General features: G+C 47.0%; 1 protein-coding gene across 1 annotated transcript in view; it reads right to left on the bottom strand.

Annotated features, from left to right (window-relative positions):
* The window catches only part of LOC140899499 (myeloperoxidase-like), a 74,916-nt gene that overhangs the window by 30,942 nt on the left and 23,026 nt on the right, over positions 1-20,948 (bottom strand). Inside the window, exons 5-8 of the mRNA XM_073315118.1 lie at positions 14,871-15,046; positions 13,499-13,622; positions 6,497-6,626; positions 3,776-3,979 (exon numbers count right to left, since the gene is read on the bottom strand). Coding sequence (XP_073171219.1) covers positions 3,776-3,979; positions 6,497-6,626; positions 13,499-13,622; positions 14,871-15,046 — 634 coding nt within the window. The remainder of the gene's footprint in view (positions 1-3,775; positions 3,980-6,496; positions 6,627-13,498; positions 13,623-14,870; positions 15,047-20,948) is intronic.

The following is a 20,948-nucleotide window of genomic DNA, read 5'->3' as shown; positions in this document are numbered from 1 at the left end:
TTAATGGGGTCACCCAGGCTGGCGTTAGACTGGCTGGAGCGCAGGGCCAAAGCCAAAGCTTGAGCCCCACCACCCAAGGCTCAGGCTTTGGCTTCAGATCCGGGCAGTTGGGCTCAGGTTACAGACCCCCTGCCCAGGGATGATTCCTTGGATTTTGGCTTTGGCCTTGTCAGGGTTCCTTCCCCACTCTGAACTCTGGGGTACAGATGTGGGGACCCGCATGAAAGACCCCCTAAGCTTATTCTTACCAGCTTAGGTTAAAACTTCCCCAAGGCACAGATTCCTTTCTTGCCTTGCGATCGCTGCCACCACCAAGTGATTTAACAAACAATCAGGGAAAGGACCACTTGGAGTCCTATTCCCCCAAAATAGTCCCCCAAGCCTACACCCCCTTTCCTGGGAAAGGCTTGTGCATATATCCTCACCAATTGGTTACAAAGGGACTACAGATCCAAACCCTTGGATCTTAGAACAATGGAAAAATCAGTCAGGTTCTTAAAAAGAAGGATTTTATTTAAAGAGAAAAAGGTAAAAGAATCAATTCTGTAAACTTAGGCTGGTAGTTAACCTACAGAGTAGCGGAAAATTCAAAGAGCACAGAGGAACCCCCTCTAGCCTTAGTTTCAAAGTTACAACAAAACAGGGATAAACCTCCCTCTAGCAAAGGGAAAATTCACAAGTTGAGAAAACAAAGATAAACTAATACGCCTTGCCTGGCTGTTACTTACAAGTTTGAAATATGAGAGACTTGTTTAGAAAGATTTGGAGAACATGGATTGATGTCCGGTCCCTCTTAGTCCCAAGAGCCAATGGCCACAGAAACAAAGAAGCCAAAACAAAACCTTTCCCCTCCCACCAGATTTGAAAGTATCTTTTGTCCCCATTGGTTCCTTTGGTCAGGTGCCAACCAGGTTACTTGAGCTTCTTAAGCCCTTACAGGTAAGGAGGAATTTAGGCTCCCCCTATGGTTATGACAGGCCCCCTGCCCAGGACAGCGGGGCTTGGGTGGGCTCAGGCTTCCGTCCCTCCTTCTGGGGTCCTGTAGTAATTTTTGTTGTCAGAAAGGGGTCGCGGTGCAATGAAGTTTGAGAACTCCTGTCCTAATCCCTAATAGTTAGAGATCAGTTTAAAACCTGAAGTAGAATTTTTATAACCCTGACAAAAATTGTATTAGTATTAGCTATTCTAACTCTGGCTGCTCTTGTTATCCACAGAAATGTCCAGTCTCTCTTTGAATCTTGCCAAATTCATCATCTCGTATCAGTCAGTTCCAAAGTCTAATTATGTGTTGTGCGTGAAAGTATTTCCTTTGATCAGTTTTGAATTTGCCCCCTTCCAGTTTCAATGGCTGTCTCCTAGTTCTTGTGTTATGAGGCAGGGAGAACAGGAGCTCCCAATCTTCCTTCTTCAGATCATTTATTCTTTCATATGGTCCCTCTCGAAGCTGAACAATCCCAATTTTTTCAATCTCTTGTCACGTCATGCATCCGATGAAGTGAGCTGTAGCTCACGAAAGCTTATGCTCAAATAAATTGGTTAGCCTCTAAGGTGCCACAAGTCCTCCTTTTATTTTTGTGAATACAGACTAACACGGCTGCTACTCTGAAACCTGTCACAGGAGAGTTTTTCCAGGCCCTGATCAGCCTTGTCACCTTTCTCTGAACGCCTTCTAATTCTGCAATATCTTTTTTTCAAAATATAGTGATCTTTATGCATCGTAACATCATGTTTCCTTTTTTGACCACAGCTGCATATGGAGCAGGGACATTGAAATGTCCACAGTGATGCCCGAGTTCTTTTCCTGATTTATAAAAATATTACATACAACCCTACTCTCAAACAACCCAATTAAACAAAAATCCCAACTATGGTTAAAGAATATTATTTAGATCACAAAGTCAAGCACTCAAAAGTTAGGAAATTACAAATTTTATGGCTGCTCTTAACTCTGCCTTTTGTGTGTCCATTCTGTGCACTAAACGAATCCTAGAAAAAATAGTATTTTATCACATAATAAAAGACTGTAGCATGATCACTATGTGCCACGGGACAGAGTAAAGACTGAATGGACAACCTGAATTCTGGTATTTTTAAACTTTGGATTGCTTGACTTTGCAGTCTAAATAGTGTTCCTTTAATGTAGTTTTTGTGCAAGTAATTCCCTGTCTTCTTTGGCTTGGGGAAGGTGGTGGGTGCAGCATCCCAGTCTATCTCTCCCCACAATACCCTTTTTCAGCTGATAGACATTCGCAGTACGGTGGCTACTGTTTCTTTGGCAGCAGTGTGGGCCCCGCCTTTGAATGTGCTGTTCAGTTAGTTTTTCAGCAGGCTACCAACATGTTTCTGAAGAATGAAAGTGAGAGAGGGGAAATGGCCATTTTTTCAACTATTTGTTGTATCTCAGGAAAACGTGAACAGAATTACACAGGGCAATGCACGGGCACTTCTCTGGCTCCAGGGCTTTCGCTGTGCCAAATTTCAAAAGCCAGCTGCAAACAGTGGAGCTAGTAGATCATCCCAGAAAAGCTTGCAAGAGTATTTTATGATGGAATTGTGACGGGGTGTGTTGTATCAACCAGGCAAGGTACTAACAAGCTTCAACAGGACTTTATTTTCAAAGTGGAAACCTCTTTACCAAGCTGCTGCTGCACCCTCTGTAGCTTTCTCCCAGCCTCTCAACTCCTCCCCCTCCTTCCTGTTTCTTGTCCTTTCAGACTCCCAACAGCCAGTGCTCCCAATTCTAATAATTACAAGAAACATGTATCAGAGTAACAGCCGTGTTAGTCTGTATTCGCAAAAAGAAAAGGAGTACTTGTGGCACCTTAGAGACGAGCCAATTTATTTGAGCATGAGCTTTCGTGAGCTACAGCATCCGATGAAGTGAGCTGTAGCTCACGAAAGCTTATGCTCAAATAAATTGGTTAGTCTCTAAGGTGCCACAAGTCCTTCTTTTCTTTTTAAGAAACATCTAAACACCACAGGGGTGTACAAGCCCCACTCTGAGGAACCAAGGGTTAATGAGTAGCCCAGAACGCCCAGGCCAGGGCCTGCTCACAATGGAAGCAGAGCTCAAAAGGGAGCAGCCCAGTTCTGTCAGGGTAGATAAAGCAAGGGAGCAGTTCTACGTAGTTAGCTCCTACAGAGAGGCTACAGGAGCTCCCACCACTTGGACCAGACCCATCCCCTGAGCTGCCTGAGGAGACTGGGAGCAGTGGGCTGCAATTGATGGAGAAGAGCCTTCGGATCATTGCCAGGGAGAAACCCTATTCGGTGACAGGTTTCAGAGTAGCAGCCGTGTTAGTCATATTCGGTGAGTCCATAAGCAGACTCTGCTGTGACTTTGGAGGGGCAGAGGCTTGGGTAAGAAGTGACCCAGGGAGCAGGCTTGGGGGGTGTCTGCCCCAGGCTGTGTATCTGACCTGCCAGTCACAGGGCCCCTGAATGAGCAGGGAGGGCCCAGGTTCCCCTACCTCACACCCTGCAAACTCTCACCACTGGCCTGTCATGGCTGCAGACTCTCACCACTAGGGTGATACTGCTGGGTTTGGAAACCAATCCCTGCAGACAGCAAGGTGTTAGGCAACCTAAATATAGGGGTTACTTCTAGCTCCCCTGTAATATATACAATGTTCTAGGTGCTTTAGGCTCTTTCAAGAATTCATGTCTTTGCTCTCTCTATTCTTTCACCATAAAGTCTTTCTGGGTCTAACTTTCTAAACTAGTCTCATGCTTAGAGCCCTGCAAAGAAGGAAGGGAGTCAAGGTTGTAGTTGTACCTTAATTGGGAAGCAAGGTAGCTCAAAGGTGCAACTGGTCTCACAATGAACTTCTTTATTGTTGATTTTTGTAGTAGTGACAGGGGCTAAGTCCAAATCGTGGTCAACCCACTGACCCCACTGCACGAAGAAGACAGAGTACTCCTGGTCTTGTGTGACATTCTCATTGGCTGTGTGAATTATTTCATTTGACACTTTTCGAACCTGCATAGAATCAAAACAAAACCATTTATGATTGAGACACAGTGAACGTGTTTAGCTCCATAGGGGAAGTGCTGTAACTTTAGGGGTAGCCTGCTACAGACCTCAGGAAAGTATCAGACACAACACTTTGTAATGCTGAAAGTCAATTTCTGAACATCAGTGATGAAGTTCAATGAACTGCCAATGACGCAGCCTTCATCGCCCACTGGAATCTTTAAAGAAGCAGCTTTGTGCTTTCTCCCTTGCTGCCATTCAGCAACTGGGAGAAGCTCCCTGTAAAACACCTGCAAAGCCACTTCACTGTCCTCCGTCAAAACCCCTCTTCAAACTCTCCTTTGCCATCATGCCTACAAAAAACTAGGTAGTGTTTAGGCAGCTGGTGAGCCGAGACCCTATCCATCATGCTGCCCTGTGATGTTGCATTGTGCTCCCCATCTGTCTGTCTGTGTCCACCTTTTGCCTCGTCTTATATTTAGATTGGAAGATGTTTGTTCTGTTTGCACAGTGCCTAGCACAATGGGGTTCTGACTGATGACTGGGGTCCTAGGCACAACCACAGTACACCATGATGGTGAGGAGGAAGAGGAGGAAAGCGTTACAGTCTGGTTTTACTCTGAACAGTGACTCTTAAAATGAAACTTCCTTACTCAACCAATCTGCTCCCTGTGTGTATTCAGTCACGTGTGTTGACGCCAGACTGAGATCATCACCCCCCATCTGCACATGAAAGACACCCTTTGTGAACAGATCTCTCCCCTCTGTGAGGAAGGGAAGCGCTTCTGCCATTGTGGTACTGTGGATGCTCTCCCCTCGACTTCTCCACAGAGCTGAGGGTCAGAGCAGTGGGAGAGAGTGCAAGCTGGATGACCCAGAAGGAGTGGGAGTGCTGGGTTCATTCTGGCCATAGGCACCGACTCCATGGGTGCTCCAATCAGCTCCCCCCACTTCCCCTCAGCGCCTCCCATCCACCAGAAGCCTGGATCAACTCTTTCTCCTCCCTCCCAGCACCTCCCGCACTCCAGATCAGCTATTTCATGGCTTACAGGAGACCCTGGGGTGGGGGGAGTGGGGACAGGGCACACTCAGGGGATGGGCTGGAACCAGGCAGGAAGAGGTGGGACAGAAGTGGAGTGGGGGCAGAAAGAGGTGGGGTGGGGTCAGGGCCTCGGGTGGAGCAGAGTGGTGGGTTGAGCACCACTGGGGCGTGAAAGAAGCTGGCGACTGTGATTCTGGCATTCCCTCACTTTTGAGGGCTCAACTTTGTAACCTTCTTTTAACAATATTTTCTGGTATAGAGTTTCCTAGAATTTAAAGACCCTGAAGAAACACAATTCCATCATGTGCAGCTGTAGTAACCCAGGAGCTTGGGTTAGCAGCAGGGTTTGAACATAGATCTCTTATTCTTCAGCTGAAGGAGTTGCTCCTTTAGCTTAGAGCGGTAGTAGGCTATTGTCCTCTGTGTGTATGCAGTGTTGTTGTAGCCGTGTCAGTCCCAGGCTATGAGAGACAAGGTGGCTGAGGGAATGTCTTTTATTAGACCGTCAGTTGGTGAGTGAGACAAGCTTTCAAGCTACACAGAGTCCTTCCTCAGGTCCTCTATGTGGACGGACTTCTGGACTGGGCATGACACACATGTTGCCAGTGGGTTATTTGCTTGACAGAAGTAGAATGTCAGGGAGTCTGAAGGGTTTGAACCCAGGATCTCTGAGTATGAAAGCAAATTCATAAACTGTTTGAATGAGAGAATGAGAATGCTTGCTAGTGATGCAATGCATTGACACCGTTCTCAGGCCTCAATGGGTCTCAAAGCACCTTAGGAAGGTGGAGATGCAGGAGTAACCCCACCTTACAGACACCAATGCCCGGGGCACAGAACTGGCATATCCATTTGGGGTGAAATTCACCCCATGCAGAGTGCAAGCCCACGTGCCGACTCTGTGGATGCTCCAGGGCTGGAGCACCCTCCAGAAAAAAACAGTGGGTGCTCAGCACTCATTCATGGCGGCTCCTCCTCCACCCCCCAGCACCTCCCATCCCCCACAGCCAGCTCTTCAACGGCATGCAGGAGGTGCTGGGGGGAGGGAGCAGAGTGAGGGTGGGGAGCTCAGGGGAGGGGCGGAAGGGGCGGGAAGAGACAGGATGGGGCCTTGGGGGAAGGGGTGGACTTGGGATGGGGCCTGGGGAAAAGCTGGGGTTGAGCAACCCCCGGAAAACGTTGATCCAATGAGCGCTTTCTTCTCCACAGGAGGGTAACAGGAATGCTATTCGGTGGGCATGAATTCCCTGCACATGCAGCACCTGCCAAGGTATGAGGTGTGTGGAGTGCTCGAAGCAACACAGCCCAGCACAAGACATACGTACTGCTTAAACCTCACTTGTGCCCTCAGAATAGACTTAAATGGGGCAGTAGCCTGGCCTGGGCCTCTGCCCAGGGAGCACTTCCCCCAGCCATGGACAGGTCTGAAATATGGGAGTCATTGATTACACAAGGAATCAAACGACCTCAGAGGCTCGTACCAGTGGGAGTGGAAATCCATTGTAAAGTTTTCCTTCAGTTAACCCTCTGGGAAGAGACACTCCATCCTCATACTCCGCTGGGAGCCATCGGGCATATCCGTGATTGGAAGCTCCAAAATAAGAATGCTTCCTGGAACATTGGGAAGAAAACAAACAAGTAAACTATTTCAGAAAGGACACGCCCTGCAGAGAAGCAGAATTTCTTTTTCTCCCGGGAACCTAAGTTGAATTGCTCGAACGATAGAAAGGAATCGTTTTCGGGTTCAGAGGCAACAGCTAAATTGTGGACAGACAACCCTCCGAGGCAAAGGCTCAAAGTCTCTTAGCGCAGGCTGTGGTTAATACTGAGGTAAAAGGACGAATCCTCATGTTGTTGTTATACTCACATTTGTAATTCAGAATTTAAACCTAAGCTACTTATATAGAATCATAGAATATCAGGGTTGGAAGGGACCTCAGGAGGTCATCTAGTCCAACCCCCTGCTCAAAGCAGGACTGATCCCAAATTAAATCATCCCAGCCAGGGCTTTGTCAAGCCTGACCTTAAAAACTTCTAAGGAAGGAGATTCCACCACCTCCCTAGGTAACGCATTCCAGTGTTTCACCACCCTCCTAGTGAAAAAGTTTTTCCTAATATCCAACCTAAATCTCCCCCACTGCAACTTGAGACCATTACTCCTTGTTCTGTCATCTGCTACCACTGAGAACAGTCTAGAGCCATCCTCTTTGAAACCCCCTTTCAGGTAGTTGAAAGCAGCTATCAAATCCCCCCTCATTCTTCTCTTCCGTAGACTAAACATCCCCAGTTCCCTCAGCCTCTCCTCATAACTCATGTGTTCCAGTCCCGTAATCATTTTTGATGCCCTCCACTGGACTCTTTCCGATTTTTCCACATCCTTCTTGTAGTGTGGGGCCCAAAACTGGACACAGTACTCCAGATGAGGCCTCACTAATGTCGAATAGAGGGGAACGATCATGTCCCTCCATCTGTTGGCAATGCCCCTACGTATACATCCCAAAATGCCATTGGCCTTCTTGGCAACAACGGCACACTGTTGACTCATATCCAGCTTCTCGGCCACTGTAACCCCTAGGTCCTTTTCTGAAGAACTGCTGCCTAGCCATTTGGTCCCTAGTCTGTAGCGGTGCATTGGATTCTTCCATCCTAAGTGCAGGATTCTGCACTTGTCCTTGCTGAACCTCATCAGATTTCTTTTGGCCCAATCCTCCAATTTGTCTAGGTCCCTCTGTATCCTATCCCTACCCTCCAGCATATCTACCTCTCCTCCCAGTTTAGTGTTGTCATAAATATAAAGGGAAGGGTAAACCCCTTTAAAATCTCTCCTGGCCAGAGGAAAATTCCTCTCACCTGTAAAGGGTTAAGAAGCTAAAGGTAACCTCACTGGCACCTGACCAAAATGACCAATGAGGAGACAAGATACTTTCAAAAGCTGGGAGGAGAGAAAAAATCAAAGGGTCTGTGTCTGTCTGTATGCTGTTTTTGCCGGGGACAGAACAGGAATGGAGTCTTAGAACTTTTAGTAAGTAATCTAGCTAGGTATGTGTTAGATTATGATTTCTTTAAATGGCTGAGAAAAGAACTGTGCTGAATAGAATGACTATTCCTGTCTGTTTGTCTTTTTTGTAACTTAAGGTTTTGCCTAGAGGGATTCTCTATGTTTTGAATCTAATTACCCTGTAAGGTATCTACCATCCTGATTTTACAGAGGGGATTTCTTTACTTCTATTAAAAGTCTTCTTGTAAGAAAACTGTATGCTTTTTCATTGTTCTCAGATCCAAGGGTTTGGGTCTGTGGTCACCTATGCAAATTGGTGAGGATTTTTACCAAACCTTCCCCAGGAAATGGGGTGCAAGGGTTGAGTGGATTTTGGGGGGAAAGACGTGTCCAAACTACATTTCCCAGTAAACCCAGTTAAAGTTTGGTGGTGGCAGTGGAAATTCCAAGGGCAAAGGGTAAAATTAATTTGTATCTTGTGGAAGTTTTAACCTAAGCTGGTAAAAGTAAGCTTAGGAGATTTTCATGCAGGTCCCCGAATCTGTACCCTAGAGTTCAGAGTGGGGGAGGAACCTTGACAAGTGTCATCTGCAAACTTGCTGAGGGTGAAATCCACACCATCCTCCAGATCATTTATGAAGATATTGAACAAAACTGGCCCCAGGACCAACCCTTGGGGCACTCCACTTGATACCGACTGCCAACTAGACATGGAGCCATTGATCACTATCTGTTGAGCCCAGCAATCTAGCCAACTTTTTATCCACCTGATAGTCCATTCATCCAGCCCATACTTCTTTAACTTGCTGGCAAGAATACTGTGGGAGACAGTGTCAAAAGCTTTGCTAAAGTCAAGGAACAACACGTCCACTGCTTTCCCTTCAACCACAGAACCAGTTATCTCGTCATAGAAGGCAATTAGATTAGTCCTCCCTCACAACAGTATGAGTGCCTCACAACCCTCAATATGCTCACAACGAGAGCTGACCCAAAAATGGGAATCCATTCCCATGGAAAAATGTGTGTTTTTAGAAACGTTTTCATCCCAAGCCAAGACAAAATATCAAAAACATGAATTTTTTCAAGGGAAGGGATTTAAAGAAACTTTCTCTTTTGGGAGAGCTGAAAGGCAATTTTTTGGCTTCCTGGCTGCCTGTGAAATTGAAAAGAGCCTTCCAGCCTTGCTGCAGGTGAGGCAAAGAGCCCCTGCTCACCTCCCCCACAGCTCCAGGAGCCTGGGGTGTATAGCACCCAACAGGACTTAGGTGCCTAGATGCCTTTGAAAATCCCACTGGGCACCTCTCTGTATCATTAGGCATCTAAATCCTTTGAAAATCTGAACCCTAACTCCCACTGAAATCATGTAATACACCTAAAATGAACATGTCACCATTAATCATGTACCTGAAAGGACCATAGATTGGTGTATTTTTACAATACACAAAACTGCAGAATGCTCCAAACATTTTAATGAGAAAAAACTCCTGTGTGAGATAATATTTGTCTATGACAGAGAGTAGTTAGAGCCGGGTGCTAGTCCTGATGGCTACATCCGTCACTAGGGGCCAGATTCCTAATGGTAGTTGGGTGCCTAAAGAGGCAGATAGGCACCTAGTGGGATTTTTCTCAATGGGCATTAGGCACCAAGATGGTTTGGGAAATCCCACTAGGCACCTATCTGCACCTTTAGATGCTTCAAGACGTTTGAAAATCAGGCCTTAAATTCCATTTTCAAAAGTGACAAAGGTATTTCAGAACTTAAGGGTTAGACTTCCAAAGGTGTTTAGACACCTAACTTTCAATAGGAGTCAAGGGCGTACCTAGTTTAGGTGCTTTGGAAAATTCCATCCACTTAGCTCCTGCCTCTTGAATGGAGTATTTATTACACTGATGGGAAAACACCCTCCTGGCTGTAGTAAGTGTCTACACTATAGTGCTAAGGTGGAACTGCTGCAGCGCTGCAGTTGCGTCGCTGTAGTTCTTGCAGTGTAGTCATACCCCTGGAAGAAGTATCTAATGCAGCCTAGGATCCCCTTTCTCTTTCTCTACAACTGCATCACATTGGTGGCTCAGATTTCTTGTGACTGAGTAAAACATCCAGGTCTTTCTCCTCCTCTGTCATTTCCAACTGACCAACCCACAACTTACAGCAGAAATTCTTGTTGTTAGTCCCTGAGTGCATGACCTTGCCCTTTGTACCATTGCATTACATTTCATCCCACTGCTATTACTTCAGTCCTCCAGATCATCCAGTGCTTCCTGTGTAATATTCCGATCCTCCTCTATATAGAAGATGCCACCAAACTTTGTGTCATCCGCAAATGTCATTCAGGCACTTCTACTTTTTTGTGTCAAGGTCATTCATGAAAATATTGAATAAGCTCGTTCCCAAGGCTGATCCTTGAGGAACTCCACTGGCAACCTCCCTCCAGACTGATAGTTTCCCTTTCAGCACAACCCACTGTCATCTCCCTTTCAGCCAGTTCCTTGCCCACCTCTCAATTCCTGTACCAATCCCCATCTTCTCTATGTCAAAAACAGACTCCAATGAGAGACTGCTGAATTGGAATTAATTTGCAATCTGGATAAATTAACTTAGGCTTGAATAGAGACTTGGAGTGGATGGGTCATTACACAAAGTAAAACTCTTTCCCCTTTTTTATTCCCTCCCATCCCCCACTGTTCCTCAGACGTTCTTGTCAACTGCTGGAAATGGCCCACCTTGATTATCACTACAAAAGGTCGTCCCCCCCACTCTCCTGCTGGTAATAGCTCACCTTAAGTGATCACTCTCGTTACAGTGTGTATGGTAACACCCATTGTTTCATGTTTTCTATGTATATAAATCTCCCCACTGTATTTTCCACTGAATGCATCCGATGAAATGAGCTGTAGCTCATGAAAGCTTATGCTCAAATAAATTTGTTAGTCTTTAAGTGCCACAAGTCCTCCTTTTCTTTTTGTAAATACAGACTAACACAGCTGCTACTCTGAAATCTATGTTAATAGTTTCCCATGTGGTACTGTGTCTAATATTTTACTGAAGTCCAGATAAATTAGATCTACTGCATTTCCCTTATGTAAGAAATCATCCATTTTATCAACGAGAGATTTCAGATTAGTCTGACATGATCTGCCTTTGTTTGCAGTGTTGTAAGCATGTGGATCCAATAAAATATATTGCCAGTTTGTGTATGGAGGATCTGTAACCTGCTTGTATCATCTGTCAGGGTGAGACACTGATTCAAATCCTGCTTAGTTTTTAGAAATTAGACTGCAAATTTATTTTTCTTTCTTAAATAACCAACTCTGATCTCTATGCCTGCTACTTATAATCACTTAAAATCTATTTTTGTACTTAATAAATGTGTTTATATTTTACCTAAAGCAATGTGTTTTGGTTGAAGTGCTTGGGAAATCTCAGCCACAGGTGCCGACTTTCCAAAGGGCCAGGGGGTGCCCAAGCCCCGCCTCTGCCCCAGGCCCCGCTCCCATTCCACCTCTTCCCCCAAGGCCCCACCCCTGCTCCACCCACACCCTGCCTCTTCCCACCCAGTTCCACCCCTCCCCCAAGCGCACCGTGTCCTCACTCCTCCTACACCTTCCCAGCTTCCTGCATGCTGTGAAACAGCTGATTGCGGTGGACAGGAGGAGTGGGGAGGGAGGGAGAGGTGCTGATCCACGGGGCTGCCAGCAGGTGGGAGACGCTGGCAGGGGAGCTGATAGGGTCACTGCTGGTGGGTGCTCAGCACCCACCATTTTTCCCCCATGTGTGCTCCAGCCCTGGAGCACCCACAGAGTCAGAGCAGCTCACTTTACAAAGGCTAGTGTGTATCCATTCCACACTGAGGGAGGGCCAAACTGGATAATGAACTTACACTGGTCAGGCTTTTGACTATTGCAAGATGGAACAGTTCTGGGGTGTAAGACTGGGGAACTGAGAGAAATTGGCTGGAGCCTCCCTACAGATGGTTCATGTAATACAGCTGGATGTGTCCCTGCCCGTGGATGTCTGTGTAAGTGCGGTACCTGTCAGAGGTTTCTTGCTTGACATCAGCATCACAGTGTGAAAGGGATACCCCAGGTTGGTGGGACAGAGGGCTCAGTGGTCCCACAGTCCCGGTTGCACCCTGGGGCCCCTGTCACACCATGAGTGGGGGGGTTTAAGAACAAGTTGGACAAACCCCTGTCAGGGATGGTCAAGGTTTATTTGGCCCTGCCCCAGCACAGACGGGATGTACTCGATGACCTTTTGAGCTCCCTTCCAGGTCTACATTTCTATGATTTCTTGTATGCTGTCATCTTAGTTTTAGTATCACTTTGAGGTGGTTATTCATCGAGTTACGTGTGGAGCTCTTCCCTACAAGCTTTGCCCTTTGCTTGGAATGCAAAATCCAGATAATTTTTGCACCTTTGACTTAAAGAAATTCCAAACCTCCTTGTGATGGGGTTTACAGACCTCACACCATGGTAAAAGGAATGGTGGAACAGTACTGGATCAAGAAAGCCCTGCTCCTCAGCAGCTACCGGGCATGCTTGCTATGGAAGACCTGCTTAAAAGGGAGTTCTGGCAGAGAATCATAGAATATCAGTGTTGGAAGGGACCTCAGCAGATCATCTAGTACAACCCCCTGCTCAAAGCAGGACCAATTTTTGCCCAGATCCCTAAATGACCCCCTTGAGGATTGAACTTACAACCCTGGGTTTAGCAGGCCAATGCTCAAACCATTGAGCTATCCCTCCCTCCAGAGGGGTGTGTGCAGGAGACACTGACTACAAGAAGTCAGACAAGCTGCAGCCACTGAGGCAGAGCAATCTACAGGGGAAGGACAGGGACTGGCTGGGATCCCCTTTCCCCTGACTAAGAGGGGACAACTGGATTCCAAGGGTGAGCTAGGAAGCATCCCTGCCCACCCACAGCTGAAGCCCAGAATTACCAACACTGTGGAAGCAGAAGGCTGGGCCATGCCCCAAACTGAAGGGAAACAAGAAGGTAGGAAGTGATACAGGGAAGGCTGATCCAGAATGGCAGTCAGAACCATCCCTCGCCTCTCTCCGTTGGGCCCTGCACTGGGATTCGGTGGAGAGGAAGGGCCCAGATCCCCCTATCCTTCCCTCTTCCCCTGGCCTCCTGAGAGATATTGGAGGATTCCAGGGCCGGGGAGGGGGAGATGAATGGTGGCTTGGCTGCTGGGCCCCAGGGCTGCCTGGAAGACCAGCCTCAAGTCTTGGAGAGACTGTCCACAGTTTGACCAATAGGCCCCTGAGCGAAGCCTGCTACACTCCTCCAGATTAAAATCTCTTTGTTATGTGTTTGTACAGCACCTCTCTTGGATCCCTCCGTGTTAACACAATACAAATAACTACTAATACAATTGTTTCTGCTTGCTGGAATGGTGTTATACCGATAACATTCATGTGTCTAACCTGGACACTATATACACTGAAGACCCTCTATTACACATGAAAAAAATCAATGCTTTACCTGTTGTTGCATTCTCCAGTAATGGTCCGGTAAATGCTACTCCTCGGGCACCTAATGGAACGAATCTGATAGTCGCAACCAGTTGCCTTGGAAATAATTTCCTTCTGCTTCCTACTTAGTACATCTGCAAGAGAAGCCAATCAGAGTGATGTCATTTCTGTCATAATTTCTGGAGCAGTCTCCAATAGTTCCATTTCATGGCTCCCTCAGCAGGAAAGCTCTACAAACAAATAGCATCTCATTTTAAAACACTTTCTAGTTTATACCAACAGAGTACACCAGTTTTCCTGCAGAATAAAGGCCTGCTTCACATTCAGGAACTCACTCAGTACTTCATGTTCTAGGAATCATATTGTTTGCAACCTTCATCTCTCAGCAGTTTTGGAGCATCTGAAGTGGAGGACAGGTATCAGGACTGATTCAAAAGTGCTAATGACAAAATCCCTACATTTAGTATACCTGCCTGATTCAAATACTGATGAGATAAAGTTCCTTTTGGGGGGTTTAAAATGTATGGTATTTTCAATGGCTATGGTGACATCATCGGGGGGAGGGATAGCGCAGTGGTTTGAACATTGGCCTGATAAACCCAGGGTTGTGAGTTCAGTCCTTGAGGGGGCCATTTAGGGATCTGGGGCAAAACTTGGGGATTGGTTCTGCTTTGAGCAGGGGGTTGGACTAGATGACCTCCTGAGGTCCCTTCCAACCCTGATATTCTATGATCATTTGAGGGGACCAGGTAGGGACGTAGCAATGGGAGGATTTAAAGAATGATGGAGCAGAAGAGAAAGCACGGTGGTAGGGACAGACAATAATATTAATATGGAAGGTATTTCAAACTTGAAAAGAAGAAAGCAATAACCAGGATATTGAGAATCGAGAAGCAAGGGACCATACCAGGCTGTTTGTCTCTCAGTAGAACTCCCTGCAGATTTGTGTACTGTACTGCACTAGCAAATTATCATCACAAAACTGGAGTGAGACTGAGGGAACTTTAGAGAAGAGCAACAAATCCAGCCAGTGGGCAGTAGGGACTAACTTCTGGCCAGGAGGAGCTAGGCAGACAATAGAAATGGTGGGAACTGGAACATCTGGGACACTACTAGACTGGACAATGAAGTAGCACATGTCCAGCTGGGAACAGCTCTGACGGGAAGGTGACTAGATGAGCTAAAAGGTGGGTTCCTTTACCAGGATTTGTGATTGTGTCACCATTGACCATATTTTGTCATTAAGGGGTTTCATGCCACACCTGGCTCATCAGTAGTTTTGATCCTGGGTATATTGGCCTGGAGTAGAACCACTACTGGACTCTCCTGCCATTGACAGGTTTCCTGCTAATTAGCCATTTACAGTCTTATGTGCACAGTACCTGTGATATTAAATTCTCCTTTCACCACGCGAAGCAGCTTCTTCTTCAGGAGGCTCAGGGTGGTTTCCATGTAATCAGCAGCCCGGATTGCAGACCTGGTTCCTCCCACTGGCTCCTTTAAATGTCTCAGGAAATCTGAGGGGCTCATGTCCTTTTTCCGGAATGCCTCCTTTGCTCTGGAAAAAAAGGACCCCCGAAGTGGTGCACCAGTCACTGCTGTCCACAGCCCAGCCCTCTAAAATGAGACCTGCACTGGTATGTGGGAATTAAGTCCAGGCCCAAAACAACTGAGGAGCAGAGCTGCAGCAGCCAGCTCCACGCTGACCTTTCCTGCACTCTGACCAGCAGCCTCAGGGTTCCCAGGTCATCGCTACAAGGGACACACCATTCCAGTCTGTAACCCCTGCTTGGCAAACATTTGCTAATTTCTGTAAACAATTCAACTTTGTTTTATGCTTCTTCTTATACAGAATCATGCTAATTTATATGAAGTGGTTGGGTTTGTGAATTGCCTGCTAGTGTAGTGAAGGCAGTGGATCTCATGAGACCTCTAGATAGCCTTATAGGTAGTGCTGGGGAGGAGCCAGTGGTCATGGTATGTGTAGGTACCAATGAGATAGGGAAAGCTGGGACAGAGATGAATTGGGGGAAGGATGAATTGGGGCTGCGGGGAAGTGGCCCGGGGAACTATAGCAGCAAACACAGTTTAGCACGGTGGACGGATGCTATCGATAGGGTCATATATATATATATGCTATCAATAGGGTCGCTGGGCTGAGACCCATAGTAGAGGGGGGCCAGGTCGCTCCCACCAGCCCCTGGGAAATTGATCTCATGAGACCTCTAGATAGCCTTATAGGTAGTGCTGGGGAGGAGCTAGTGGTCGTGGTATGTGTAGGTACCAATGAAATAGGGAAAGGTGGGACAGAGATCCTGGAGGCCAAATTTAGGTGGCTAGGGAAGAGATTAAAGCACAGCACCTCCATGGTAGCATTCTCTGAAATGTTTCTAGTTCCATGTGCAGGGCCATTGAAACGGAGAACTGCAAGGTCTCAATCTCTGGCTGAGCAGATGGTGTAGGGAAGAGGGATTAGGTTTATTAGGCACTGGGGAACCTTTGGGGAAAGGAGGAGCCTATACAGGAGGGATGGGCTTAACAATAACCAAAATGGAACCAGACACCTGGCACATAACATTCAAAAGGTTATAGAGGATTTTTTTAAAATTAAGGTCTGGGGCAAAGCCGACAGGTGTGGAGCAGTACATGGTTCAGATGGAGACATCCCTTAGGGATACATTTATTAAAGCGGGAACTCTATATCCTACTATGGAGGATAGGAAAGAAGTCGGTAAAGCACAGGTGTGAGCCAGTGAGGAACAGTCAAATGTAAAATAATCCCATTTAAACATAACACATGAAGGCAAGCAACTGAAGAGTGACAAAATGCACAAGGGCTTATAGCCAAATGCGAGATGTCTCAATACTAAGATGGGTGAACTAGAGTGTCATTAAATGAGGATATTAGTATAACAGGCATCGTAGAAACTTGGTGGAGTGAGGATAATCAATGGTACATGGTAATAGCAGGGAACAAAATGTACAGGAATGACGGAGTAGGTTCGCCTTGGTGAGGGAGTGGCAATACATGTTAAATAAAGCAGAGTCAAATCAGGTGAAAATCTTAAATGAATCATACTGCACAACAGAGTCTGCATGGATAGAAATTCCTTGCTTACACTGCCAACCACCTGACCAAGATGGTGACAGTGATGGTGAAATGCTAAGGGAGGTTAGAAAGGCTACAAAACCAAAAAACACAATAATAATGGGTGATTTCAGCTATCCTCCTATTGACTGGGTACCTGTCAAACCTCAAGGCATATGCAGAAATAAAACTTCTAAACACCAGCAGTGACTGCTTCTTGGAGCATGTAGTCCTAGAACCCACAAGAGGAGAGGCTATTCTTGATTTAGTCCTAAGTGGAGAACAGGATATGGTCTGATTGGTAGTTATAGCTCAACTGCATGGTGATAGTGGCCATAATATAGTTAAACTTAACATCATTGTAGGGGGAAAATGGACCAAAAAAAGATCCACCACACAAAAATTTAAGTTTATAAAGGGGAACTACATAAGAATGAGGATGCTAGTTAGATAGAAATTAAAAAGCAGTCACAAGGGTAAAATGCCTGCAAGCAGCTTTAGGCCTTGCTGGAGCCCTAGGCCTCACTAACAGTATGAGCCAAAGGCTGTGAACTAAAGTAGACCTGGCCTTCTCAGAATAGCAACACACTAGGTATTAGCCAACCAGATAAGCACATTCCTGCCTGGAGAGGCCACTGAAACACCCAAAGATCATAGAATCATAGACTATCAGGGTTGGAGCGGACCTCATAGAACCATAGAATATCAGGGTTGGAAGGGACCTCAGGAGGTCATCTAGTCCAACCCCCTGCTCAAAGCAGGACTGATCCCAAATTAAATCATCCCAGCCAGGGCTTTCTCAAGCCTGACCTTAAAAACTTCTAAGGAAGGAGATTCCACCACCTCCCTAGGTAACGCATTCCAGTGTTTCACCACCCTCCTGGTGAAAAAGTTTTTCCTAATATCCAACCTAAACCTCCCCTACTGCAACTTGAGACCATTACTCCTTGTTCTGTCATCTGCTACCACTGAGAACAGTCTAGAGCCATCCTCTTTGGAACCCCCTTTCAGGTAGTTGAAAGCAGCTATCAAATTCCCCCTCATTCTTCTCTTCCGTAGACTAAACATCCCCAGTTCCCTCAGCCTCTCCTCATAACTCATGTGTTCCAGTCCCCTAATCATTTTTGTTGCCCACCGCTGGACTCTTTCCCATTTTTCCACATCCTTCTTCTAGTGTGGGACCCAAAACTGGACTCAGTACTCCAGATGAGGCCTCACCAATGTCGAATAGAGGGGAATGATCACGTCCCTCGATCTGCTGGCAATGCCCCTACTTATACATCCCAAAATGCCATTGGCCTTCTTGGCAACAAAGGCACACTGTTGACTCATATCCAGCTTCTCGTCCACTGTAACCCCTAGGTCCTTTTCTGCTGAACTGCTGCCGAGCCATTCAATCCCTAGTCTGTAGCGGTGCCTGGGATTCTTCCGTCCTAAGTGCAGGACTCTGCACTTGTCCTTGTTGAACCTCATTAGATTTCTTTTGGCCCAATCCTCCAATTTGTCTAGGTCCCTCTGTATCCTATCTCTACCCTCCAGCGTATCTACCACTCCTCCCAGTTTAGTGTCATCTGCAAACTTGCTGAGGGTGCAATCCACACCATCCTCCAGATCATTTATGATCTCAGGAGGTCATCTAGTTCAACCCCCTGCTCAAAGCAGGACCAATCCCCAATTTTTGCCCCAGATTCCTAAATGGCCCCCTCAAGGATTGAACTCACAGCCCTGGGTTTAGCAGGCCAATGCTCAAACCACTGAGCTATCCCTCCCCCACAAGATCTAAAGTTACTGCATAAACTAGGGTGACCAGATGTCCCGATTTTATAGGGACAGTCCCAATATTTGGGGATTTTTTCTTACATAGGCTCCTATTACCCCCCACACTCTGTCCTGATTTTTCGTACTTGATATCTGGTCACCCTAGCATAAACACGTTCCTAGGAGATGGTACCGGGACGCACAGAGACCCTTCCCCATGCAAGGGAGAATGACAGGTAATGGAAGAGGATGTTTTGTTCGAACTAGCAGGTACAGGGTACAGGATAATAATGAAAAGCGTGTGGTGTGTAATACACAACTTGATGGTGTTCTGACAGACTCAGGCTGGACAGCTGTAAGAGTGGTGGAAGGCAAGTATATTAGTCCTAGAATGATAAAGGCCTTTTCCCCTGTAAGAGGAAAAGGGGTTACCTCAGGTTAGTTAGGGACACCTGAGTCCAGCTAAGGCATGCCTGAGTCCTTTAAAACCCCCTCCACCAGTGAGAGATGGGAGGGGACACTAGCTACTGCAGGGCTAGTGGCAGCAAAAGAAAAGCTGCTCCAGGGTGGAGAGCTGTTTGCCTCCCTACAGGGGAAGTTACGTAACAGACTGCCTGTTTACGGGAAGGACTGGCATCCCACCCCACTGGCACCCCTAATAATAAAGCCACCACCCTCAGAGTGCGGGTAGGGAGAGATATTCTCCTTTGTTTTGTCTTGGAATTGTTTTTTTCCCTTTGTTTGCAGAGGCACCCTGCCCAGAAAATACTGGGGAATAAACCCCCATGTGGGAGAGTAAATCCTGTCCAGAGCGGGGCTGACTTACCCCAGGCCCACCACGCCAGAGTGGGAAGCACTGAGCCTGCCAAGATGCATGAAGTGCCTTGCCACAAGTGACATCAGGAGCAGGATCTTGGCACAGCGGCTATCCCAGAGGCAAGAAAAATCACCCCCAAATTGGACAACATAGTGAGGGCCCTGGTGAAGGCAGTGTTGGCACAACAAGAGGATGCCAGGGTCCAGGTGGCCGCCCAAGAGAAGTCGGTACGGCTATATCAGGAGACGAATCAACGGCTGATGAGCCAGGCAAACCAGAACTGAGCCTCCCTGCAAGAGGTCGTGAACCAACTGAAGGCCCTGATCCCTCCGACATGTGGCCCTGACAGGATGCGATCCCTAAGGGCCAGCATTTACCTCCAAAAGATGACGATGGTGGATGAAGTGGTGGCATACCTTCTCACATTTGAAAGATTGGCCCTATGTGAGGCCTGGCCCTGAGACCAGTGGGCCAGTATCCTCACCTCTTTACTGTGTGAGGAGGCCCAGAAGGCCTACTATGACATGGCAGCAGAAGCTACTACAGACTACCCACAGTTGAAAGTTGAGATCCTGGCAAGATCCAAGGTGACGACAGCTATAAGGGCTCAGAGGTTCCACGAGTGGAGGTACCGGGAGAGCAAAGCACCAAGGTCACAATTGTTTGACCTGATCTATCTAATGCAGAAGTGGCTGCATCCCGAGACCCACAGCACAGAGAAGATTTTAGAACTCTTAGTGTTGAACAGGTTCATGAGAGGACTACCGCTGGACCTACGAGGGTGGGTTGGCCAAAATGACCCATCCTCTTATGATGATTTAGTCTCACTCAGAGAGGTAGTTGGTGGCCAGAGAACTTTCTCGGACTACCTGGGAACAGATGTATTGGACCAAGAGACCAGGCCCAGCCCCAAAGGCCCGGACCTCCAAGAGTTCACGTAGGATTATGTTGGGAGGAAGGACACCAAAGAGCAGCCTGAGGCCACAAAGGGACTTGAGGAACTGGGGAGAGAAGCTTGAGGGTTAAGGCCCAATAATCAAAGAATAGGAGGATACCCCAAGCTATGTATAGATGTTATTATGCTTGTGGGGAACTAGGACATATAGTAGCTCTATGTCCTAACACTGAGGAGCTCTTGCAGGGCAGTCTAGGTGATCATGAAGATGTAACTTAATAACCCTCATGGGCATTGAGATGATCCCACATAGCTACATGAGGCCAGTTAGGATGAGTGGCACAGAGACCACTGCATTAGTAGACTCTAGCAATGCTGTCATGCTGGTCTCAAGGAAACTAGTGGGGTGGAACCAGCTGTCTCAGGCCAAAAGCACGGGAATAACCTGCATATATGGGGATGTCAATTACTACCCGACCATCCCTTTACAAATTGAGGTTCAGGGAAACACCACAAGACTAACAGCTGGTGTGGTCCTTAAGCTCCCATATCTGCTGCTCATAGGACGAGACTTCCCAGGGTTTGGAAAATTATTCCCAGTGGAGGAGTCAGAGGAAAGTAGTGACTCCAGGACTGATGCTGAGGCCCCAGCAGATAGCCCTCCTCTAGTTTTCTCTGAATTAGCCCAGGACTTATTCTCTGCAACTGGAAAGCCCCAAAATACTAGGGGAGAAAGAAGGGGGGACAAAGGATTGGGAACCAGAATCTTTGCCCAGAATCAAAAGACTGCGCTCATAGGTAAACAATCTCGTTCAACAGGCAGGAAAGCGACTCAGATAGTTGAGAAACCAAGCTGGACCCAGTTCCATTGAGACCAATTCTGGGGGTGAGACAAAAGTAGG

The sequence above is a fragment of the Lepidochelys kempii genome, chromosome 17, assembly GCF_965140265.1.
Source record: "Lepidochelys kempii isolate rLepKem1 chromosome 17, rLepKem1.hap2, whole genome shotgun sequence".
NCBI classification, from domain to species: Eukaryota; Metazoa; Chordata; order Testudines; family Cheloniidae; genus Lepidochelys; species Lepidochelys kempii.
The sequence above is the reverse complement of the archived record's forward strand: the minus strand, read 5'-3'. Positions and strand labels throughout refer to the sequence as shown.